Source organism: Antrostomus carolinensis, unplaced genomic scaffold (genome assembly GCF_000700745.2).
Source record: "Antrostomus carolinensis isolate BGI_N321 unplaced genomic scaffold, ASM70074v2 scaffold1354, whole genome shotgun sequence".
In the NCBI taxonomy this organism is placed as follows: Eukaryota; Metazoa; Chordata; class Aves; order Caprimulgiformes; family Caprimulgidae; genus Antrostomus; species Antrostomus carolinensis.
The window spans coordinates 16,777-37,725 of record NW_010312635.1 but is presented as its reverse complement, the minus strand read 5'-3'; the positions used below and the strand labels follow the sequence as shown (position 1 = coordinate 37,725).

The 20,949-nt window shown below is 40.9% G+C and overlaps 1 protein-coding gene across 1 annotated transcript in view; it reads right to left on the bottom strand.

Moving 5' to 3' along the window:
• Positions 1 to 544: 544 nt before the first annotated feature.
• Positions 545 to 20,949, bottom strand: part of DLC1 (DLC1 Rho GTPase activating protein) — a 24,807-nt gene continuing 4,402 nt past the window's right edge. Inside the window, exons 3-13 of the mRNA XM_010167045.2 lie at positions 15,064 to 15,127; positions 10,771 to 12,197; positions 9,445 to 9,621; positions 7,353 to 7,512; positions 6,928 to 7,126; positions 4,330 to 4,543; positions 3,832 to 3,946; positions 2,712 to 2,933; positions 1,795 to 2,012; positions 1,454 to 1,627; positions 545 to 918 (exon numbers count right to left, since the gene is read on the bottom strand). Of these exons, the coding sequence (XP_010165347.1) occupies positions 798 to 918; positions 1,454 to 1,627; positions 1,795 to 2,012; positions 2,712 to 2,933; positions 3,832 to 3,946; positions 4,330 to 4,543; positions 6,928 to 7,126; positions 7,353 to 7,512; positions 9,445 to 9,621; positions 10,771 to 12,197; positions 15,064 to 15,096 (3,060 nt within the window). The 5' untranslated portion in view covers positions 15,097 to 15,127 and the 3' untranslated portion in view covers positions 545 to 797. The remainder of the gene's footprint in view (positions 919 to 1,453; positions 1,628 to 1,794; positions 2,013 to 2,711; positions 2,934 to 3,831; positions 3,947 to 4,329; positions 4,544 to 6,927; positions 7,127 to 7,352; positions 7,513 to 9,444; positions 9,622 to 10,770; positions 12,198 to 15,063; positions 15,128 to 20,949) is intronic.

Genomic DNA, 20,949 nt, shown 5'->3' with positions numbered 1-20,949 from the left:
TGCTATAAAATTGCTAATCACTCCTAAAAGATCATCTGGATAAGGAGTGGACAATAAGTAATTGGAGCAAACCTCTTGTAACATCTGCTTAGGGTTTTTAACAAGGGGAGAGCTGAGAAAAATGCAGAACTGGCACATGGGAAGGATGGCCACTCCTGGTCCACAGGGGAGTCCCATTCTAGGTTGAACTGTATCCAGCATACTAAAATCCATTCTGGTTGCCTATCAGTGTACCAGACACACTTCAAATTCGACTTCTGCTATACTTTCAACCATTAACACACTCATTCACACTTTAATCTCTGTGCAAACCTTTCTCTGCTTATCTCAGTGAGAACACATTGAAGAGTACCAACTATTCCAGTGGATACACCAGTCCCTCAACGCACTACAAATAAAATGACATGGGTATGTACATAAAACTTAAGTATTTCACATGGGAATGATGAGCCTTCACCATATTTCATAATATACTTTGCATTTAAAGAATTTTGCTTCTCAGAAGCAATTCAAACCATCTAATAGTACAATACCTTTTTTTTTTTTTTTGCACAGTCCTCCTATGTATTCCAGTCGAGGCCTACACTATAGACCTTACACAGACAGGAAGCAGCTTTAAAGTGTATGGTATGGCCACAGTCCCATAGTAATGCTCACAGTCAAGTTCTCATGCTGTCATCCCTTCATGACATGACTTGCAGATGGTACACTAGTCTGGTCTGCAGCTAACAAGCTTCAGTTTTGAGTAATGTTTACATTGCTGAGGTGTGGAGCGCATGGCTGTTCCTCTTCAGTAGTCACCTGGATTTTACTTCCTTGCTCTCAAGACTCTGATGACTGAAGGAGTCTCGTATCTTAACAACTTCAGATGCACACAAGTGTCCAAAAGACTTGGTGTACCAGTCTGGCATGTGGCCCCTGATGCGTGGAGAAAAGTAATGATGAAGCACGTACCAGTAGCTTTGCATGCATTTTCTTAGTTAGAATCAAATACATATCTAGCTGGTTAAATGCCTGATTAGGAAATCTTAGTAATGCCTATTGCTCAGCTCAGCCTTACTAACATATAGACTTGCTCAAAAACAAGTCTGCCGCAGTGAGGAAAAGTTATGAGAAGTTTTGTGAGAACCTGGTCCTCTTTACTAACTTAATACTAAAATTAACATGTCCTTGCATCCAAGTACATCTGTCAGAGGAAGAGGTGGGATTACAAACCAATAGCTATGGTGGAGCACATATGGGAGGCTTCTAATGCAACAAACTACACCTGCTGTTAGATGTGCAATGAAGTAAATTTTCTGTGACATCTCAAGAGATCTGCGTACATGACTTTAAGAAGTACGTACCACTGGCCAAGCTAAAGCCTGTTGAACTGTCTAAATTTTGTGCTGACTACATGGAGACTATAAAAGAAAAATTACCACCACAAAAAGGACAAATGGGAAATTCATACCTTAAATCAATTCTGCACATGTAGGTAAGTTTAGATTTTCCTGTCCCGCAGGGCTCAATCAGATACCTAGACAGGAGCACATTGACTCTAACACCTGCTACTGGAGCACGGTCATGGTCCACAGAGGTTGCTAAAAGCACACAAGCTCCTTTAGGGAAGTTTGTCCTCCATGTTCTAAGAAAAAAGAAGAAAAAAAAGTCTTATCTTTGACAAAAAGTAATTAAAATATCTAATAAGACTCATAAGCAAGTATTTGCCTATATAACTTAAATTCTACAGAAATTGTAGGCAAGGTTGCTGTATGTATCGGATATAAACACCATCGCATATAAAACTCTTACCTTAAAACTACGAAGTCCCTGGCTGGGTTAGGTGCCATGCTGTTCTGGACATACTGGTATATATCTGTCTGGCTATCCAAAGGTTCAATTACTTTTGAATCTATAAGATCTTCATCCCAAAGATGCTGCTCTTTAAGTAAGCGATTTAAAATGTCCTCTGGTGTAGCTGGGATTTCAATGGTAGTTTTCCATAACCGAAGTGGGGGACCTTCACATACCTGGGGAAAATCGGCAGAGTCCTCAGTTTTACTCTTCCTTTCACTTTCTTTCCCTTCCTGTTTTAGTGCTGGCTAAATACAGCAATTTAAACACACATACACATATATGTATATATTGTACTAAGCTTGTTGTATGCTCAGACTAAGGTTGTTTTCCTAACAGCCAAAGGCATCTGCATGCTGACTTCCAAATTATTTTTAAGTTACAGTTATCTTCACTAGTATAGAGCATTATTAAATCATGATGCTACAGAAAAATATCTTAATATTCCAAGTCTATTTTTAAAATATCTTAAATCTCATTGAAACACTTTTCCCTGTGCTAGCTCTGAGCTGTGCAAGATTAGAGCCAAGAAATTTCTTTCCTATTGCCTGCACAGTGACAGTGCTTGGAGGCTTCACTCAGCCTGTCAAGGCTTTGCACATGTAAGTGAAGGTGTGTAAATACAATACGACAAACATTCCTGGGCTGGATAAACAGAGAACACAAATCAGTGCACGTTAGCTGATTACTGCTGAAAGGCATGTTGTTTTAAGACGTGTGCAACTATGTCCAAAGATTAAGGGTTTTTCCTTAAATCTATCTGCAAAGTAAAGGTGTGCACGGAACCTTCTGTAATATCTTACGTCAAAAGCTTGCTTATATTAGAGAAGATGAGCTAAAAACCAGAGCTGTGGCATGAATGACAGGGTACATACCTTTTTGTAGGCCAGCTCTGCTTGCTCTGAGGTGGAGCAGCTGACCCAGCCTTTAAACTTCTCCTTCATCTCTTTGAGCAGGTCATCCACACAGTCCTGGAGGTAGCAGTGGTAGTCAGAGGGCTCAGCAGTGCTGATGCTGCTCCGGAGCTCCTCCAGGCTGAGGGGACGCAGGTCCTGTTCCGTGTATGAGTTCCGGCCCCTGCTCATTTCTTCAGGTATCTGAGGGGTGACAAGGGTGAAATCATCCTCTTGCAGTTCTCTTGCAGAGTTAGTGTAGCAACTTGGTAGCCACAGAAAGATGGGTACACTAGTTTTGTAAGTGGTGGGACACGTATGTGTCAGGTCAATCACTCAACGTGAAGAAACACCAAAATTAAGTTTGTGACTTTAACTCAAATTAGGCTCTCATTTATGGAGTGCCTTATTTTTTTTCTGTGGAGCATCCCTCTTTGCTACACAACTTTGCTACCTTCCCAAAGCACAGTTTATCCTGCAGACTGAACGAAGGAGGGGTCAGTTGTCAGCCACAAGGAAAGAGACAGGCATGTCTTCAGTTGTGGGCTCTGAAAAGATTTGATGACAGTGAGGAAAACCAGGACTCAAGACTTGTCTGGTTCTCCAGCCCAGGCCCTAGAGGGAGCACGCTTTAGTTCCTACAGATCCATCAACCGATGGTCTGACAGTGTCATGTTCCAGGACACTTTTGTGGCCTAGTCTTGCTCACTCTTGGGAATTCAAGTATAAAACAAGCACTGAAATTCCTGCAAATAGTTTCTTGCTTTGTTATTAGAGCTGAAGTTCACAGATCCTCATGGCTACACAATAAAACCTTGAAAACGTATTTCAAATGCAGCTTGGATGTAACAAAAATGACCCAAACCCCACAACTGCCTCGTAATTTTTGAGTGCCAGTGCCAACAAAACAACTCTCTTTTCTTCTGGCATCATTTCTAATTCATGTATGCACCTAGATCAGGATGCAAAGCTTTTAAAAAGCTATTTACCATGTATTAAACTTTATTAAAATAAAGAAGCATTCCTAGCTTTCCATTATACAGCATATCTAAGCCCTGTTGGCCAACACTCCACCCATCAGTTTTGTAAATAGGTTTTTTACCTGAAACAGCTTCTTGCATTCAGCAATCATATGAGCTAGCCCTTGGGTTGCAGCCAGATTTTCATTTAGGTCTTTCTGATCAGGTTTTCCCAGGCTTGGTTTTCTTTGCATCATCCTTACAGGGAAAAAGATCACACACACACACAAATCCAGTCACTTAATGCAAAGCAAGAGAGACACTTGGTAAGACAGCAGTAGGATTCCCAAATCTGCTGGTGATTTAGAGCAGTGCTGCCTATGACCAAACCTTGGCATGTTATTACTGTCTTCTCTCACTACTCTCTAAACTTTTTCTTTGGAATCCTTCCCATTTTTTTTCTTCTTATGAACTTGCTTATATTTTAACAAATCTTTAACAAAAGTAGGATCCCATAACCGTTCGACACCCGGTGCTCTCTGAGGTGATCATAACTAGTAAGGTCAATGCTAGACTGTGCCTGTTGCACATCGCTGCTAGCTGTGGTACGAGACCAGCAGCAATGAGCCCCAGAGACGTACCTTGGGGAAGAATTCTCTCTTTTGAGAGTGTTTAAGTGGAAGAGGGAAGGTGCTAAGCAGACAGCCAGGTTCGTTGGTGTCATCTGGTTTTCCTTCACTGAAGCTGTGACATCACTCAGGAAATAGAGAAGAATCTGGAGGACCTCCCTGTTCTCATCGGGTAAAAGCATAATGGCAGCCTTGATAGCCTGGAGACGCTGATCCTTTGGCACATCTGCATAATATTAGTAATTCTCTCATCAGCCCATTGATTTTCCACACACACAGCATGAATACGTCCCAAAGCAAACTCCAGCTTCAAATAGTTGACTTGAGTTTGAAATTATTTCCTTCAGGACGCATACCATTCATAGGAAACATGAAGGAATTTTTTTTTTAACCCACTAGTTTAACTACCCTCAGCTATTTCCTGCCTCACAAGGAATGCAAGCAAGAAGAAGTTGTGCCTAGGCCAGAGTTAATTTTAGATTTAATTTCAACAGCTACATGCTCCCGCAGATGCACTAAAATGACAGAAGCCTGGAGTCAGGCAGTGAACAAGCAAACAGTTCAGCCAATTTAGAAATTCTTTGGCTTTCAAAGAAATTAAAAACATGAATGCATTTTAGAATAGGTGAATTAATTAAATAAATTGGCTAGCAAACCTTTTCAACAATGATGTCATAAAATATCCAGAAAGTGCTTTACCAAACACAGAAGGCTGCTTTATTGAGCAGATCATTCAAAGTCATGCGGTGGAAAAAGAAAGTCAACGCTGTGAAGCCCCATACCATTAAACAGCTCCTTGGTTACTAACAACAAACAGCCACTGGAAAAATTTGACGTGTGTCTTTATATAAGGCCCTCTCCTCTAAACTTGAAGGGAACAAAAAAATGAAATAACCCAGACTAGATCTGCTTCTTGTAAAGGGATTTCCAACAAGCCATCTCTGAACACAACACCAGAGTTCGAGTCCTGGAGCATTTATATCATCGTTAGCATCACACCACCCTCACTGCATGTCTCATAATACACGTGGTGCTAACCAGATATTTAAACAGTATTTGCTTTGGGCTTCAGCAACTTCATAAGGCTAGCAGTTGAGTTTAGAAAGCAATTTTAAGCAAAAATACACTATTTTTCACACTCTCCTCTCAGTTAGCTGAAAGCACATTTAAGCCACATGCAGACAATTCCAGTGCACAGTCTGGTGCATAACACCAAAGCAAAGGGAAATTTTGTCCTTTGCACAGAGGCAAGATTTACAGCTGCTTTAAGGCTCTTTGTTTTACAGAGAGATAATACTTCCCTACCACCTCTGGGGATTCCTCAGACCTACTGCCTGTGGAAGGCAAGGAAGGGAAATTCTGCATTGCTCTGTCAAACTTTTTCTGGCAGTAAACCCACAAAGAGCTGCTGTTTAATATGTACAGAAGTGGAGAGTCTGATTAATTTTCTCCATAAACCTTCTTGGGAATCCAAGCACACCAAAAAATGCATGCACTGAAATAACAGTATGTATATTTTTATTTTAAATTGTCACCTCCACCTACAGAGCTCTGAAGGAAGTTCCTGTAACCTTTTTATAACTATCATCATATGGAAAGCACAAAATAGAGCTCAAAGAAGGTGTTTTTGCAGTAAGTTCTGTTGTAACTGTGCTCATGGGAAGAATACATTTTGAGAGAGCTGAGGTAGTGTTAAGGAGAGAAACCACAGGATCAGCAAGGTGCCCATAGTGCATCAATCAGTTTGGACCCCCATGAATATTTAAAAAAGCTTTGGAGTTCTGGTCACCAAACATTAATTCATCTTTGTCCATTTTATAAAGTGAGAGTATTCCCAATGAAACAGTGTTGAAGAAAACTTTTGAAAAACAAGGTGTTGTTTGGAAAGATCCAACACAAAATTACCGCTTATACAGAACTCAATTTATCTAGCTCACAAAACAGAATGTCTCCCTTGCTGGAGTTGAACCTGCCATCTCAGAAAGATTAATTATTTCTTTTCACATGCACTGATAAACTCAATTTTGATGCAATTTATTCTAAGCACTTTCTATTTATGATACCTATCAGTCAAGTAGCTACAAGTCAGTAACAGAAAGGCTCTCAACTTAAAGGTTGTTTTCAGAAGTTGCGGTGAAGGATAGAGGAATGTGAATTATAAGAAAATAGGATTTTTTTAGCAGCCTTGCTCTTACAAAAAAGTCAGTAATTTAGTAGATTTCAATCCTCTTGAAAGCCCCAAACTCTGTTCATGTAGTATTTGCACAGATCCTCTATCTAGACATTTCAGATGTGGCTTATTTTCAAACTGTAATATCTTGTATGCTTAGAGAAGGGAGGAAACTTTATAGCAAGTGATAAAGTATTTATATTTGTTTTCAAACTACAGAGAAAAGTGAAATGAAAAGAACTTGTACAATAAATCATTCTACAACTGGACCATCAAAAATCAGTTCCTTATGAGGCAACCTGAACTATAACAGCTGCTGGAGAAAGGCAAAGACCAACATACACAACAGGTGTGGTACCCAGAGGAGCAGTATTAGAAAGTTCCATCCTTGCTACACAAACAACTACTTGCTATCTAGCTGTAACAATCTCAGTACTTACATTGGTATATCTGTAAGAAAGTCTCAGAGAGTTTGTTGGTCATGAGAGGCTCAGGGAGATCACGGAAGAATTGCTTTAACATGTCTGCTACGTCGTAAGCAGACTGGCCTTCGTAGCTGACGCTGTCTGCTGAATTCTCATTCATCTGACGCAAAGCCTGAATTCTTGATTTTACTCCGGATTTCCTAAACAGTCCAACCTAAATATATATGGAAAAGTAAATACATTTACAATAAGTCCAGCAAATTTAAAATGTAAGTATGCTCTTCAGCTCCTTATGTATGGGTTCTAATTTAATGGAAAGCTTTCCTTGCATTAATTATCTGTTTTGTCCTGTTTTGTCTGACCCAGGAATAATTAAAATTAATGGAAGGCTGAGTTTTGGATGCTGCATGCATGTGGGATGAGCGCACAGCAAAACCCACCTGATCCAGGCAGTGGTTGCGGAGGTACCGCATGGCTTGCTGAATGCTCTGTGGAAGAGGCTGCCCTGTGCGCTGGACGTTGACTTGCAGCGGTACTCCAAACACATTTCGGTCTTTATAATCTGGTACCTTTATCCTCTTCATAAATTTTGGTACTGCCCTATTTAAGCAAAGAGAATTACAAAATTAAATTAAACCTTTCTTGCCCGTTTATCTTATACATTTCCAGTAATTCAGAAAGTCAGTGAAAATAAATGAAACATTTCAGTAATATGTAAAGTAGTGATAGTATAAATTAGTTAATCCATTGAGGGCTGGGAAGGCAGAGAGGACAGAAAACAGAATTTATCTAAGAGAAAGGCTTGACATTTGGGGCAGTATACTGCCTGTAAGTATTAATGCAGTGCTAGTCCATCAATATTATTAGGACAAAAGCTACAGGATAAAACTGCAGGGGCCAGATTGAATTGCACAAGAGTCAAAATAAATCCTGCGGTCAGTGACCCCTTATAACACTGCTTCTTTAGGTTTTGAAAAAGATGGGCATTTGAACAATGAGCTTTTGTATGTCAACTACTTGTTCTGCAAAGTCCTCAAACTGGGTCCACCACCCACCAGTGTGCATAACAGCAGGAAACTGATGTAATACATTTGAGTTTGTCAGCTAAAAACTTCAGTTCTATAAACAACCCCTTTGAGGGACCCCCCTCCTTGTCAGCCAATGACTGTTGTTCCCCCCACCTCCCACTCCAGTTTCAATGAGAGGCTTTTCCATCTGCTTCTGACTCCAAGGAAAAAGTTACTACATACAAAAGAATTATTTATCCCCAGGTCCCCAAGAGCATTGGTTTCATAAAGGGAAAAAAGGCCATTAAAATGTGAAAATATTGAGATCATTTTCCTAAACAGAGAAAAGCTAATATCCAGTGCAACAACTAATAGGACACAGTAGCACTGGAAAACAGGGAGACTTATTTAACATTTCAATATACAGTACAGTTATACAAACAGTGCATTAGATTTACAGCTGACTAATCTGTTACACAGTAGAACAGAACTAATTTGTATAGCTGTATAGTTAAGTTTAGGGCATTATTGATATATGTATGAATAATACTTGCTTTGTCAAAAAACATGCCAATGGAATGTGAAAAAACACATTGCGATCTCCACCGAGAATCTGAAGCATGCAGGGATAACTGGTCAATACTTATTTCTGTCTTTCAGAACAAACAACTTCTGTATTTAGAAAGGCTGACATAATAACAGCCTTTGAACAGGAGGTACTTTGATGCTGAAGCTAAATACTCTCTATGACTCCTGGGGAAGGGAGGAGACTGGCCTGTGGTAAGGAGAAGAAAAATTTTATTGCGTCTTTTTGCATCCTAAAGGTTACACAGGCTGTACTGCAGATACAATAATAAAAGAGTTTTCTATTTCATTCTTCTGACAAAAAACATTCAACTGGGTTATAAACACCTGGCCACAGCAGAAATTGCTGCCTACAAAAAAACTCCATGGTTCTCCCAACCTTTCTTTTTTTGCCCCCCCTATCTTTTTTGCAACTAAACTGGATTTATAGTGGCAGATTTATTGTGCTTGAAAGAGGGGAGATAGTTTTTGGCTGATGAGATGAACTAAAGGAAATTTACATTAATGGCATAATTATATAGAGAAAGTAATGCAAATATTTAAGAGTAACTGAAGAAAAGCAAGCCTCTTAAGATCTACTGAGGTTTGTGCCACTGCTCGCTAACTGCCTCAATAAACAACTAACCCTTCTTTTGCTATGTGTAGCCAACACCTTCCTGGGCAGAAAGCTGGTCTGTACTTCATTGCTTTTATTTCCTCACATGCCCCCTATAAACATACTTCTCAAGCCTAACAAGATTACCCTTACGTAAAGGGTTAGTGATTTTAGCCCTGTCTTAGGAAACCACAAATCACTGTCAGCACAGGCCGGAGGAAGAAGTGCAAAGATGGAAAGAGAGGGATGGAGGGATTCATTGCATCTTTCCAAAAGCTGCTTAGGACAAGCACAACTGTCTTGCTGGTATAGCTGGCCTGTCTACACATGGCACTGTGCCCTTACCAGCTGAAACCGTGCTTGTTGGAAGGCGTGTACTTCTCCAGGAGAGCAGTCAGCTTCAGGAGTGAGTACTTTTGCAGCAGGTTCATCTGTGCCACAGACTGGCAGTTGATCTGTAGCGATGCCGATCTGAGGCTGGGCCGGTGGGAGCTCTGGAAGCTGTGCCACCTCAGCCTGTGCCTGCGAAGAAGATGGGGGAGAGCAAGAACCGGTCACTGAAACGTCTCTGCAAGATACACACAGGAATTATCACAAACATACTGCTGAGGTCCCTGCCCTTGACAGCCGCTGTCTTCTGAGATTTCACAGGCATCAGGAGGCACTGTCCCTGCCTCACCTGGTGTGATGCGGCACATGCAGGTACTTCAGGTGGGAACGTGCACTCTGAGGTGACCCACAACTCAAGTGCAAACTACACGGTCTTGCCCTATCAGATATCCTCCAAGGGCTCCACCACCCTTTTTCAGAAGCCCTTCCAGTATTAAGGCAGTGGGAATCAGAAAACTCCATTAAGAAAAAACACCCCTAGCTTTTAAAACACATCAAATGGGAACTAAGCAGTTCTAAAAGTCCCAGTAAGTTTATACAAGCAGCTGTAGGTGACTGAATAACAGCAGAAGCCAAGCCCTAAATGATTTACACCAGTTTTAAAGGAAAACTGAAAACAAAACTAGGAGGAGTTCAATTCCTTGCTCTATTCGCAACCCAAAATACAGTCATCCAACCCATGGTAAAATTCCCAACAGAAACTGGAAAGCCACTGGAGCTACAACCATCAAGGGAAAGTAAACAAACCTCATTTTCCCCGACAGATTTAATGCCTTAGCACGCTATTAAGAAACAGCCTGCTACTGAAAAGTGGGATTTTTTTAAACAGTCTAAAAGTCAAGGCTTTTACTACACACTGACACAAACCAGACCATACTTACTTACACTGGTCCTCCTAGCCACCTTAAAAAGTGAATAATCCTACTTGAGGTCCCTCTCCCTCCCACACACCATTTCAGTTTGAAAAATCACCATCTCCCAAAACTGCCTTAACATTGCTCCTCACGCTGACTTGCTGAGAGAGCTGTTTTTCACTGATGACTCAGGTTGAACATACAAACATACAGCTACGAAGTGTGGGAGTCACTTCTCTAAAAGTCGTGCACACAAACTTCCCTCACCTATAATTGTTTTGGGAGGTGATGGGAACAGCACGTGTGTGCTTGAATGGCCACAACTTTTATGGCACCTTAACTGAGTGTGGCGCAGCTACTATAGAGTTGCTTGTGTTGGAGGGGACCTCACTGGGGACACCCCAAATCCCGGCACTCATGATCTCACCTGCTGGACCGTGTCAGTGATGCGCCCACCCCAGAGTCCCTCCTGTCCTGCATCCCCGAGGCCTCTTCCGTTTCATTCAGCGAATTTCCTGTACTGTCAAGGTCACTCGGCGTTGTTCGATCATTATCTACATCGAGGTGGATCTGCTTTGGAGAGGAAGGACATGGGGAGATGGAGTCGAGCGCTGAGTCAGAGTCCCCTTCATCTGAGAACTTCTCTGACCATTGGTTTACTATTCTCTGCATCCCTTTGACATGGTACAGGATGTCATCTAGTTCTGGGAATATGTCTTCATTTTCAAGGTCGGCCAGGTCGCTTGTGCTGGAATAGAGGATTGAGCCTGGCACGTTGTCATAAATACTCAGGCGGCTGCTCACTGAGCTGGAGGAGTTGCGCCTTTTCCCCATGCCCAGCTCTTTGGAGCTGTCGCCACTGTTTTCCCTCCGGAGGGCAAGATGGCCATGTCCATGGAAACTCCCCGTCCTCCAGTTCACAGAAGCGTTGCTTTCTGTTGGGGAGAAGTTGCCGTTGGAGAGTGCTTTAGGAAAAGTGCCGGGCTTATGATCTTCAGGGATAAAAAACACTGTGTCTTCTGCAAAGCTTCCCCGGTTCTTGAAGTTCTGCTCCATCACATCACTGAATGTTGACTGGTTGAAGGGGTCAAAGCCTTCCAGGTACATGCCCACCCTTTTATTGTATGCACTGAGGCTGCGTGTTCGTGTGACAGGACTGGGTGTGCTGACAGCACTGCTTGTCTCAGACTGACTACTGCTGCTGCTGGTCTGGGTGGAATTGGAGACACTTCTCTTTCGTACCATGGGGAGGCTGATGTGATTGCCGTTGAGGGCAGAAATCTCCACACAGTTAAGTTGTTTCAGTTTATCTTCATCCATGCCCTCCTGCAGGATGGGTCCACTAATAATAAGGCCAAGCTTTGAAGGAGCTTTGCTCTTGCCATGGTGAGAGCTCTTGATTTTCAGGCTCTCCATTCTCTTGAGCAGGCTCTTTGTTTTGGACTTGGCGTTCTTCTCATTGGCTTTCGTGTTGAAGCTGAAGCTATTCAGCTCCCTGGGTGAGGGCAGGCTGCTGAATGAGTCATCATTTGCTACGAAATTGCTCGATGAACAAACGCTCACGACCGAGTTTGTCCTGGTAGTAGACGCCTCGCTCTGCAGGGTTGGCTGGTGGCTGCTGGTGCTGCTGACACTCAGAATGGAAGCCACCTCCTGGCGTTCACTGAGGTCTGTTAGCACACTCTCACGGCTTGCTGCATTAGTAAGGTGAGGAGCTTCTGGGGAGGAGGTATTCAAGTCCGGTTTTGGAGGGAACACGTCAAACTCTTCAAGCCTCGACCACCTCTTGCTGTCCCTCTGAAAAGTCCATTTGCCACTTATTGCACAAGGTTCATCCTCATCCGAATCTTCGCTCTGTAAGGAAGAAGAACCCTGAAAGTACTGCTTGCAATCTGCTAAAACGGCAAAGGCGGTTGCATTTAAATACAATGCCTACTAAACTACTTTAAGCATGACCTTGTTCTCACTGAATTTAAAGTGAAAACAGTCTTTTACTTCAGGGGGAGGAAGATAGGCCATAAAGCCCATCACAGGAAAAGATAAGATGGGACAAGCAATATATTTTAACAGTTTTTAAACACAAAAGATATAAGCTTTGTAAAAAGAAACAAACAATACAATCTGCTTTCAATTGCTCTTTTCTAAAAACCCTAGTATCCATAGACTTTTAATTAATTGGTCACAGTGGATAGCCCTCAGATCAATGGAAATTCCTGGCATGCATAAAATTTTAAACTGGAGTCAGTCAGGGGTTGGAGTTCCTCTGGACTCTCTCCAAAGTTACACTCTGTTGATAGTGGCTGCGTGTTTATACTCCTCTGCAATTATGAGATGTTTCTCATACATTCTGAGTTGTAGCGGCTTAATTCCTTACCCATTTGGGAAGTCTGAATGGTCTCCTCGCTGTGACTAATGAGATAGCAAAAGCAACTCTTGCACTGCAAGAGTGTGATGCCTCCAGGCTCTTACCTGGTCCACTCTTCCTCCCACAGGCTAGCAGCTAACATTTTAAGAATGTCCCGTGAAGTTTCTACTTCAGTCTCGCTCCAGGCCAACTTTAGCACTCATAGATAGCGAGCAGCAAGAGCTCACTGACAGTATAGCACGTAAGTAAATTGTAAATAACATCTCCACTGATGATGTTTGATGTACGAGTAGTGCCTGAGGGCACAATTACATGTACATCACTTATGCCCACAATCTTTTCATCTAAATACTGAAAGGGAATGATCCTGGGACTGACATGTTTGGTCTTCCAAATATCTGGAAAATTTCACATTGGAAGAGTAAAACCAATGAAGATATTTTAATACAACACCATGAAACCACAAAATAACCTTTGGTGTTCAGAGTAGGAAACACTAATTGCCACCCAGCTCCTTGAGTTTCACTTCATTTGTTTAGATTGGTTTAATTTAAAAACAAACACACATGCCTGCCCCAAACTGTAACTATTTGTGTGCCAGGATCACAAACATTTATACTCTGAAAAACAAGTAAATTATTCACATTTCAAGTATTTTATTTATGCATACTTTAGCTCCTGATCCTCTCTTAGTTTATGAGTTTTTTGGTTTTTTTAATAGCACATTGAATCACCTCGGCAAAATAAGTGAAACACCATATTTATTTTTTATAACCAAATGCACATGGGACACAGAACAAGCATCATTTTCTTTGTTTCCCTACTGCAAACTACTGCAAACTACTTCTGTCCAGGACTCAGAGGAAAACCTAGGAGGACTGTCTTTCTTATTTAAAGTTTTCAGGAGGAAAAAAGCCACCTGAAACTGACAATGGATAGTAATGACGGTTCAGTGGTGAACATGCTTTCACTAGAAAAAAAGGAGCAGTAAAGTGATCTTAATTTGCAAATAGGTCAATACAAACATAAGGAAACATATGTTTCTCTCAGCACAATTTTTCCCTAGTGTTAAAAAGCTTTAAAGGCTAAGTATCGATTTTAATTAGGTCAACAACAAAAGGGAATAGGATCCAAGTCCATCTGCCAGAATATGGGTGGTGAATGAAAATCAGGAAGGACCGAAACAAAAGGTAATGTCCAGACTCCGGAAGATCTGGGGTTTGGACGTGAAGTCGGGGCTGGTCTGACCTCTAATAGCAATACTGATCATTCCAGTGTTAACAAGGTTCAGGAACAAGGAGAAGAAATCTTCTGGTGGTCATAAATGGCAATCCAGCTGTCTACCCCTACTTTTAAAGAGTTCCTATATATGCTGCCTCAGAGTGTTATCTTCTGGAGCTTGGATGCTGTTTCCAACATACCACAAACAGTGGAAAGAGGGGATTAATTCCTGGTAAACAACCTCAGAGCATTTGTATGCATTCTTACTAAGGGCAGGGCAGCATTGTACTGCCTTAGCTCAGTCATCTCTATCTGCAGTTGTCATATCCCAGGGGTCAGTATCAACTCCTGATCCTTCCAAGGACACACACATAGTTTTAAGACAGCTATTAAGTGGTACCTTACCAGAAAACCCCAGTAACTCAGCTTTCTGCCAGTACTACCTTACTGAAATTACAGTAGGTGCTCTCTAATTTCTCACCACTCTCCACAGGGATCCTGAAGATTCAGGAAACACTTCTAATTCCCGCTGAGCTCCCCAGAAACATGCAAACTTTCTAAAAAGGTAGCTGAGGTATTCTGTAAATATTTTGCTTTTATTCTGAGCTATGTAATTAAAAACCAAGGAAACAACGTGCCTAATCCTACAAAGGAGTTGCTCTTTCCTTTGCAGGCCAAGCACAATCTGATCCCGTCTACATCAGAATAAAATCATACAATTCAAACATGATGGCAAAGAACCAAAACCGTGAAGATGATGCCAAAGATGACGTTCCAACCTTCAGGACAGCTCATTGTGGTTGGTCAGGATCCCCTCCATCAAACCTACTCTTTACAATCCTGCCTGAGTGCAGGGACAACCTCACTGGCAGGCAGAGGAGCCCAGTGCCTTTCAGACTGGGAGCAGCATCCAGAGGAAGAGTTAGCTAGATGAATAACCTTTACCTGCAGCCAAGCCCTGCAGTTTTCATTTAGTGAGAACACAAAATGAAACATAAGCAGAGTTTTGACTGTGTGTCCTTGCCAGGTTCTGCTCAGGTGTCATCCTAGACTGTGGCTAAGCAATCTGCTAGATGTCTTTTTGAGTTTTATTAACATACAATGCCATTGCCAGAAGATGTTGAAGGAACTTACCCTTTTCCTGTGGGGACTAATTTCTAGCTTCATCACTGCACATTTGTTTAAAGTATTTAAACGCCTGCAAAGCAAAGGAAACCATATTAAGAGAACACTCCAGTGTTTTGACACAGGCTATTCCAGTTCAAAAGCTTTTGTGAAGGCTGCCCCCAAACTGCTTTGCATACAAATAGCCACAAGCAGAGTTTCAATTAGAGCCCTAATTATACTTAACCATTAACCCATTACATGTGGCTGTATTCTAACTTCAGAGGGAGGGATGGATGACTATTTGTCACAATTACCTGAATCAAAGTAAAGAGAAGTGAACGGAAACTTAAGACTAAGTTGAGAAGTGCATTATATCCAATGAATTGTAATAATTGTTTAAATAGCAGACATCCTGAAACAATCAATCTCGACAGACTAAAAATAAGGGAAAAGGTTTCTTCTTTGATGCTGTGTACATGTGCCCATGTGAAACAGCATCCTGCTCTAAAATGGTACTTTATAAGGTAAAATCTCCCAGAGGAAAACTTAAATTCCACTTATTATTAAGTGTCTACTTTGTTTGTGAACAATGATTATTTTCAACACAGTCCTGGGACAAGACAACTCCCCAGTTTAAAAAAAAAAACAACAAACCACAAACTGATTTTTCCTTTCTAAACTGACAGTTTCTTTTATACATAAGAACGTTGTTCTGAAGGACTAAAATTTAAACAAAAATAAATTGCTGCAGCAACAATAGTTAACTAGCCTTCTTCTGAAATGTGACAGCAGTCTGGATGCATATCTTAAAGTACTGCATGAATGTATATAAGCATCCCTCTATTCCCTGATGAGCTAATGATCCAGTAGGTATCCCTAAAACAAACAAAAAAATTATGCCTTTACTCCCTCTCCCCCAGAAGCTCCGTGTGCAGTCCTGAGCACAAACAACTTGAAGCAGAGCAAAACTTGGCATTATTAAACACAGAGCTCCATGGCAGTTCAAGCACAGATAAATGCAGGCTGCTGTGGTCTCCTCCTGCTCTTCTCCCATCCCTCGTCTCCTGAGAAACTGTTCCAGGGACATGGCTCAGCTAAAATATGTGCTGGTAAAGTGTGGTTAAAGAAATGCTGGTGCTATGATGGCAAAGCAAAGGGCAGGAACAGGCTGGGTGCGATGTAGAAGGTAGAAAAGCTGAAGCAGGAGCTTCATGGAAGCGATGGTTTGGTCCCTTTTGTTAATACCTCCACTTGTGAGGCCGTACAAGATTAACTGAGCTGAAAACTAATCTTGCAATACTTTGTTGGGTTGAATTTCTCCCAGGTCAGTTTCCCGAGCTGTGTGAAGGGTGGTGTGTGCAAGGGGGCGGCAGAGGAGCAGAGCCACCCCCTTCCTTCAGCTGCACCACAGCCCAAATTCAACAGGAGCAAAATTGAGCTTTAAAAGCTTAATTAAATCTGAAGGAAGTTGTATAATTTTCACATAATTCACTTGAGCAAAGTGTAAAGAACAGTCTGTATCAGCAGCTTTGAAAAACTAGGGGAGGGGAAAAAAAAAAAAAAAAGAGAAATGCTGACTTGTCCTGTTGCTTCAGATGAGTCTTTTCAGATTCATGAAATTGTAACTTGAATCTAGAAAATGTGTACACAGGAAGAATTACTAGTTTCCTCTCTTTCTTCTCTCCTTTTATGCACAGGATTGGTTGCAGATGGTATTTACACAGGGCTTGATCCTGAGGCCATCAAAGAAAATGGAAAAGCTCCTACTGGTGCTTTTGCTGCAGTTGTGAAGTAAAAAAAAGGCAGTTTGATCTATAATTAGACCCAGCCACAACGCAGAGAAACAGGAAGAATCGCCGTGGGTCAAATAGTAGGGCAGTGGCAGGTTAGGAAAGTTACCCAGATCTCTCTATTTTCATCTTTGCTCTGACATTAAAAGGCAGAAGTTTCACTCCTCCTGGCTGCAGCTGGTGGATACATGCACAAGTCCAGTGAACTTCAGAGGAACTGTATTTATGGTGTGGGTGAAGGGTGAATGTCCCATCTACACGCTGCACAACGGAACTGGTATTTTGTTTTTTAAGAGGTCACACAGCAGCAGAAAGCAGCCTCCTTCTCTCTGCTATAAAAACATTCTCCTTTCAAACTCCTGGACCTCAAGACCAGGGAATATTAAACTGGTTTCAGTTCTATGTTGTGTAATAATTTACAAATTTCACAGTGTTACAACCTTTGACTTATGTGGAGAGAAATTATCACCAAATGCCTGTATCAGGCTTTATCTAGCTCCAGTCTGTCTGACCACTAATAAAGATGATCTCTGATTTCATAAAGATTACATCCCCAGACTTTTCTCCTACTCAAATTAAAACCTTGAAATAGGTGGAAAAGGGTAGAGCAGAGACCTCTGTTTCCACGGAGGGCATTTAAGAAAAAAAATGCCCTGGCGCACACCTCACAAAACTGAGTATGAAGGCAAGATAAGGTAACCCCCAATGAGTGAGGTTAAATACAATAGCAGCGAGGCAAATAAAGGCTGTTACACATCTGTCATGATTTCATCACAAAACCAGTTTCCCTTTTAAAACCTCAATGCTCTGCAGTGATTGCCTCAGGTCTGCAACTTTCATTATATACATCACACATCCTGCTTTAACTTCTCAAGTTCAACAGTGCTCAGTTCCTTGAGCTATAGGACACTGAAAACACAACACAATATGCAAAACTGCCTTCCAAACACATTACTGGGTCTGCAAAGATAAGCTTACAAAGTTTAGGCTTTGCCAGGATGCGAGTGACCTATACAACTTTCATTAACCTACACAACTGTCAATAACCTTCACTTCACATGTGCTTTGCAACACTTTTTAAGCACATAAGCACACATCCATTTTCTATAAATCTTAGCAAATCGATGCTTGTTAATGAACCAGAGTTTTCTCTTCTGGCTGTGGACCTTCTTTGGTAATTCCATTCCCAGATATAAATTCAACTTATCATTTCCCTACTGACAGTCAGCAGGTCTGCCTCATTCTTTAGCTCCGTCTTATTCTGCCCAAACCTGTCTCAGCGACACCTTTGCGAGGACAAGATGGAAGATGCAGGGATGGGGCAGGGTTGCTGCAGACAACAGTTACAGCTGCTTTCACTGTCTGGCTATCTCAGCCTCAATTTCTACAATGTCTCTTACCCTGGCCACTTTCTGGATGACTGTCCGGATGACAAGATAATATTCTTTCCCATCATTTAGATAATGCCTTTGAGTCAGCCCTCTCTCTATACATCCTCAAATCCAGATGGTATCTTACTCCTATGGAGCCTTATATCTCTGAGACATCGCTTTTCCTCACCCTCCATGTATTCCTATCCAGGCTCTTGCCCTCCTGCTCCCCAGCTCTGCAAAACCTTTCTTCCTGAGGGTGACTAATGCAACAGGACTTGTCCCTTAGACCCAGCCCCTGAGTGGAGACTGGCCCATATCAGCCCCGAGTGGCAATTGCACTGGAAGCCTGAACCAGCAGCACCCAGCACATGAGGCACTGGAGCATCTCTCAGAAATGAGCAAACGATGCATTTTTCCTAGTCTTCTCCTCAGAAATGTCCAAACTCGTTTAGCCTGAACTTCTTTTAAGAAAGGCAGCCTGAACAAGACATTCATGATCAAAAATTGCAGTGTAAATAGCTAACTTCAGCTAATATATAAATTAAAATATGGGTTTATAATATGAAATCTTTGTTAATCTAGATACCAGTCAGTTCTATGTTGGCTATAACTCCTGGTAATTAATTTTGCCCTTATTAACATGAGAAAATTCTCACCTCATCCACCCAAGAAAAGTGGTAGCAATGCAGAATATTAGATTGATACATTTTAAACTACAATTTTCAATCTGAGTAATTGTGTGATCTAACGTTAAAATATTTTCTTAACTGATGTAAATTCTTAATTCCTTCTTACAGGGCAAATTTCAACTCCATTATACCTGTAACTAATTGATGATACAAGAACTTTCTTGTCTCACTTCAGTGGACAGCCTCTGCGCTTGCTCCTGGGGTTCATCTGCACGTTCTAACCTGCAAAAGAAGCCAGCTCTCTACAAACCAAATTATATGAGCAGTGAATGCTGCTCATACCCATCCATTACAATTGATTTCTTGGATGAGAAGTCCTCTTGGTAAAAGACTTAAGAAATCTCTTGCGTAGATAGTGTGGCAATTTTCTAGCTATGCGTGAGGAGATTAAACAGGATTTCCATCATGGTTTGCTATGTATTTTGTACTTAGCAACAACCTTTAGGATAAGCATGTTTCAGTACTTAGTTTCATCAGCTCATTATGCAGTTATCCTCTGAAGATAAATTTGCAGTCATTAATCTACATAAAGTCTTATGAAACCAAGGCCAGCAGTAGTTTGCGCAGTCACTACATGAAGCATCCTAGCAAATTTAAGTAGAGACATCGCTCTTACATTTTTAATCCTTCATTTCATGATAAGATCACTAAATGACATTTCTTAACCATCTATCTTCTACTGTTACCAAGTGCCATATGCTATCTCTGTAATTCAAGTCTCAACCCACTCTCTCAACCCACTTAAAATTTTTCAGGAAAATCCGTAATGGGGTGGCTATTGATACCTCTTCCATTTAGAAAAGAATTTGACAAAACATTTACTAACAAGCTGTTTTAAAAGTTACATTAGTTTTCCTGCTTCCATTAAGAAGACTATTAAACAATAATTTACAATACTGTTCAGATATAAGCTATCATTTAAAATGCCTCAAACTTAAAAAAATCCCTGTCTCTGTGATTTTGACGTTTTAAAAAATTATTTCTTTACATGCAGTAATTAGAACAAGGTAATTAGAACTGCTGGCAGAACACTGGTTGTCATACACAAAAGCAGATTTTCAGTGTTACCAACCACTGCATACAATGTTAATTTAGCTCTGTGCTGAAAATGCATATAATTCTAAAACTATTCTGATTTTCAGTCAAGAAACAGTGATAGACTTAAGGTTGTGAAGCAGCTCTAAGTCTTTTACTGAGTAAAAACCTTTTTGTTTACACACTGACCATGGTGTGAGTCAAAATAAATCCAGGCTTCAGGCAGAAATGCAGCATTCCAAACTATGTGCTTTCTTCATGTTTTTTAATGAGCTTTACAAAATTACAAGGAGATGTGGAAAAAAAATATCTAAAGGTGGAAATGTGATAATGTACTGCTTTTGTCTAACACATATGGTAAAGGGCCAAATTCAGACATTCAAGATTATTAACTGGATTACATTAGCTTTATTCTGAGGCAGTATCTGAATGCTTCTGGAGAAACATTAGCTTCAGTCTTAAAGTTATCTTCTAAAAGATAAGTCTGATATATACACCACAGGCTTCAGAACAATATAGTTCAACCTTTAAAATCTTTATCTCAAACTACAGTAAGATTCTTATGCATATTACACAGAAAACAATTTGAAGACGGAAGCAAAGAGGTTGTTTTACAATTACCAGACTTATGAAAAACCTCCTACTTTCACAAAACGTCTCTATGCCTACTTCATTTTGTTTTGCTCACCTTTATTAGAAGGCTTACAATACAAGCTTCCATTCTTAGGATACAGATCTTTTTACTGTCCTTTACGTTCAGGAAAAGTGCTAACTGTTTTTATCCATCACTGTAGCAGCAAAAGAGATCTCAAAGAGATATGGAGGGCATATTCTTATTTGAACCAGTAAGAAACACCTCAGGTTAAAAAGTATTCCTGCAGGCAAGTCCAAAATATGCTGGTTTGACCGTATCTTGTTTTCCTGGCAAGGGAAGACCATGCTTCTGGGAAACAGCATTTATTCACATTGCTGTACTTTCTGTTCAATGACTTCACAAGTTCCAGAGCACACAAATAAGCACACTGA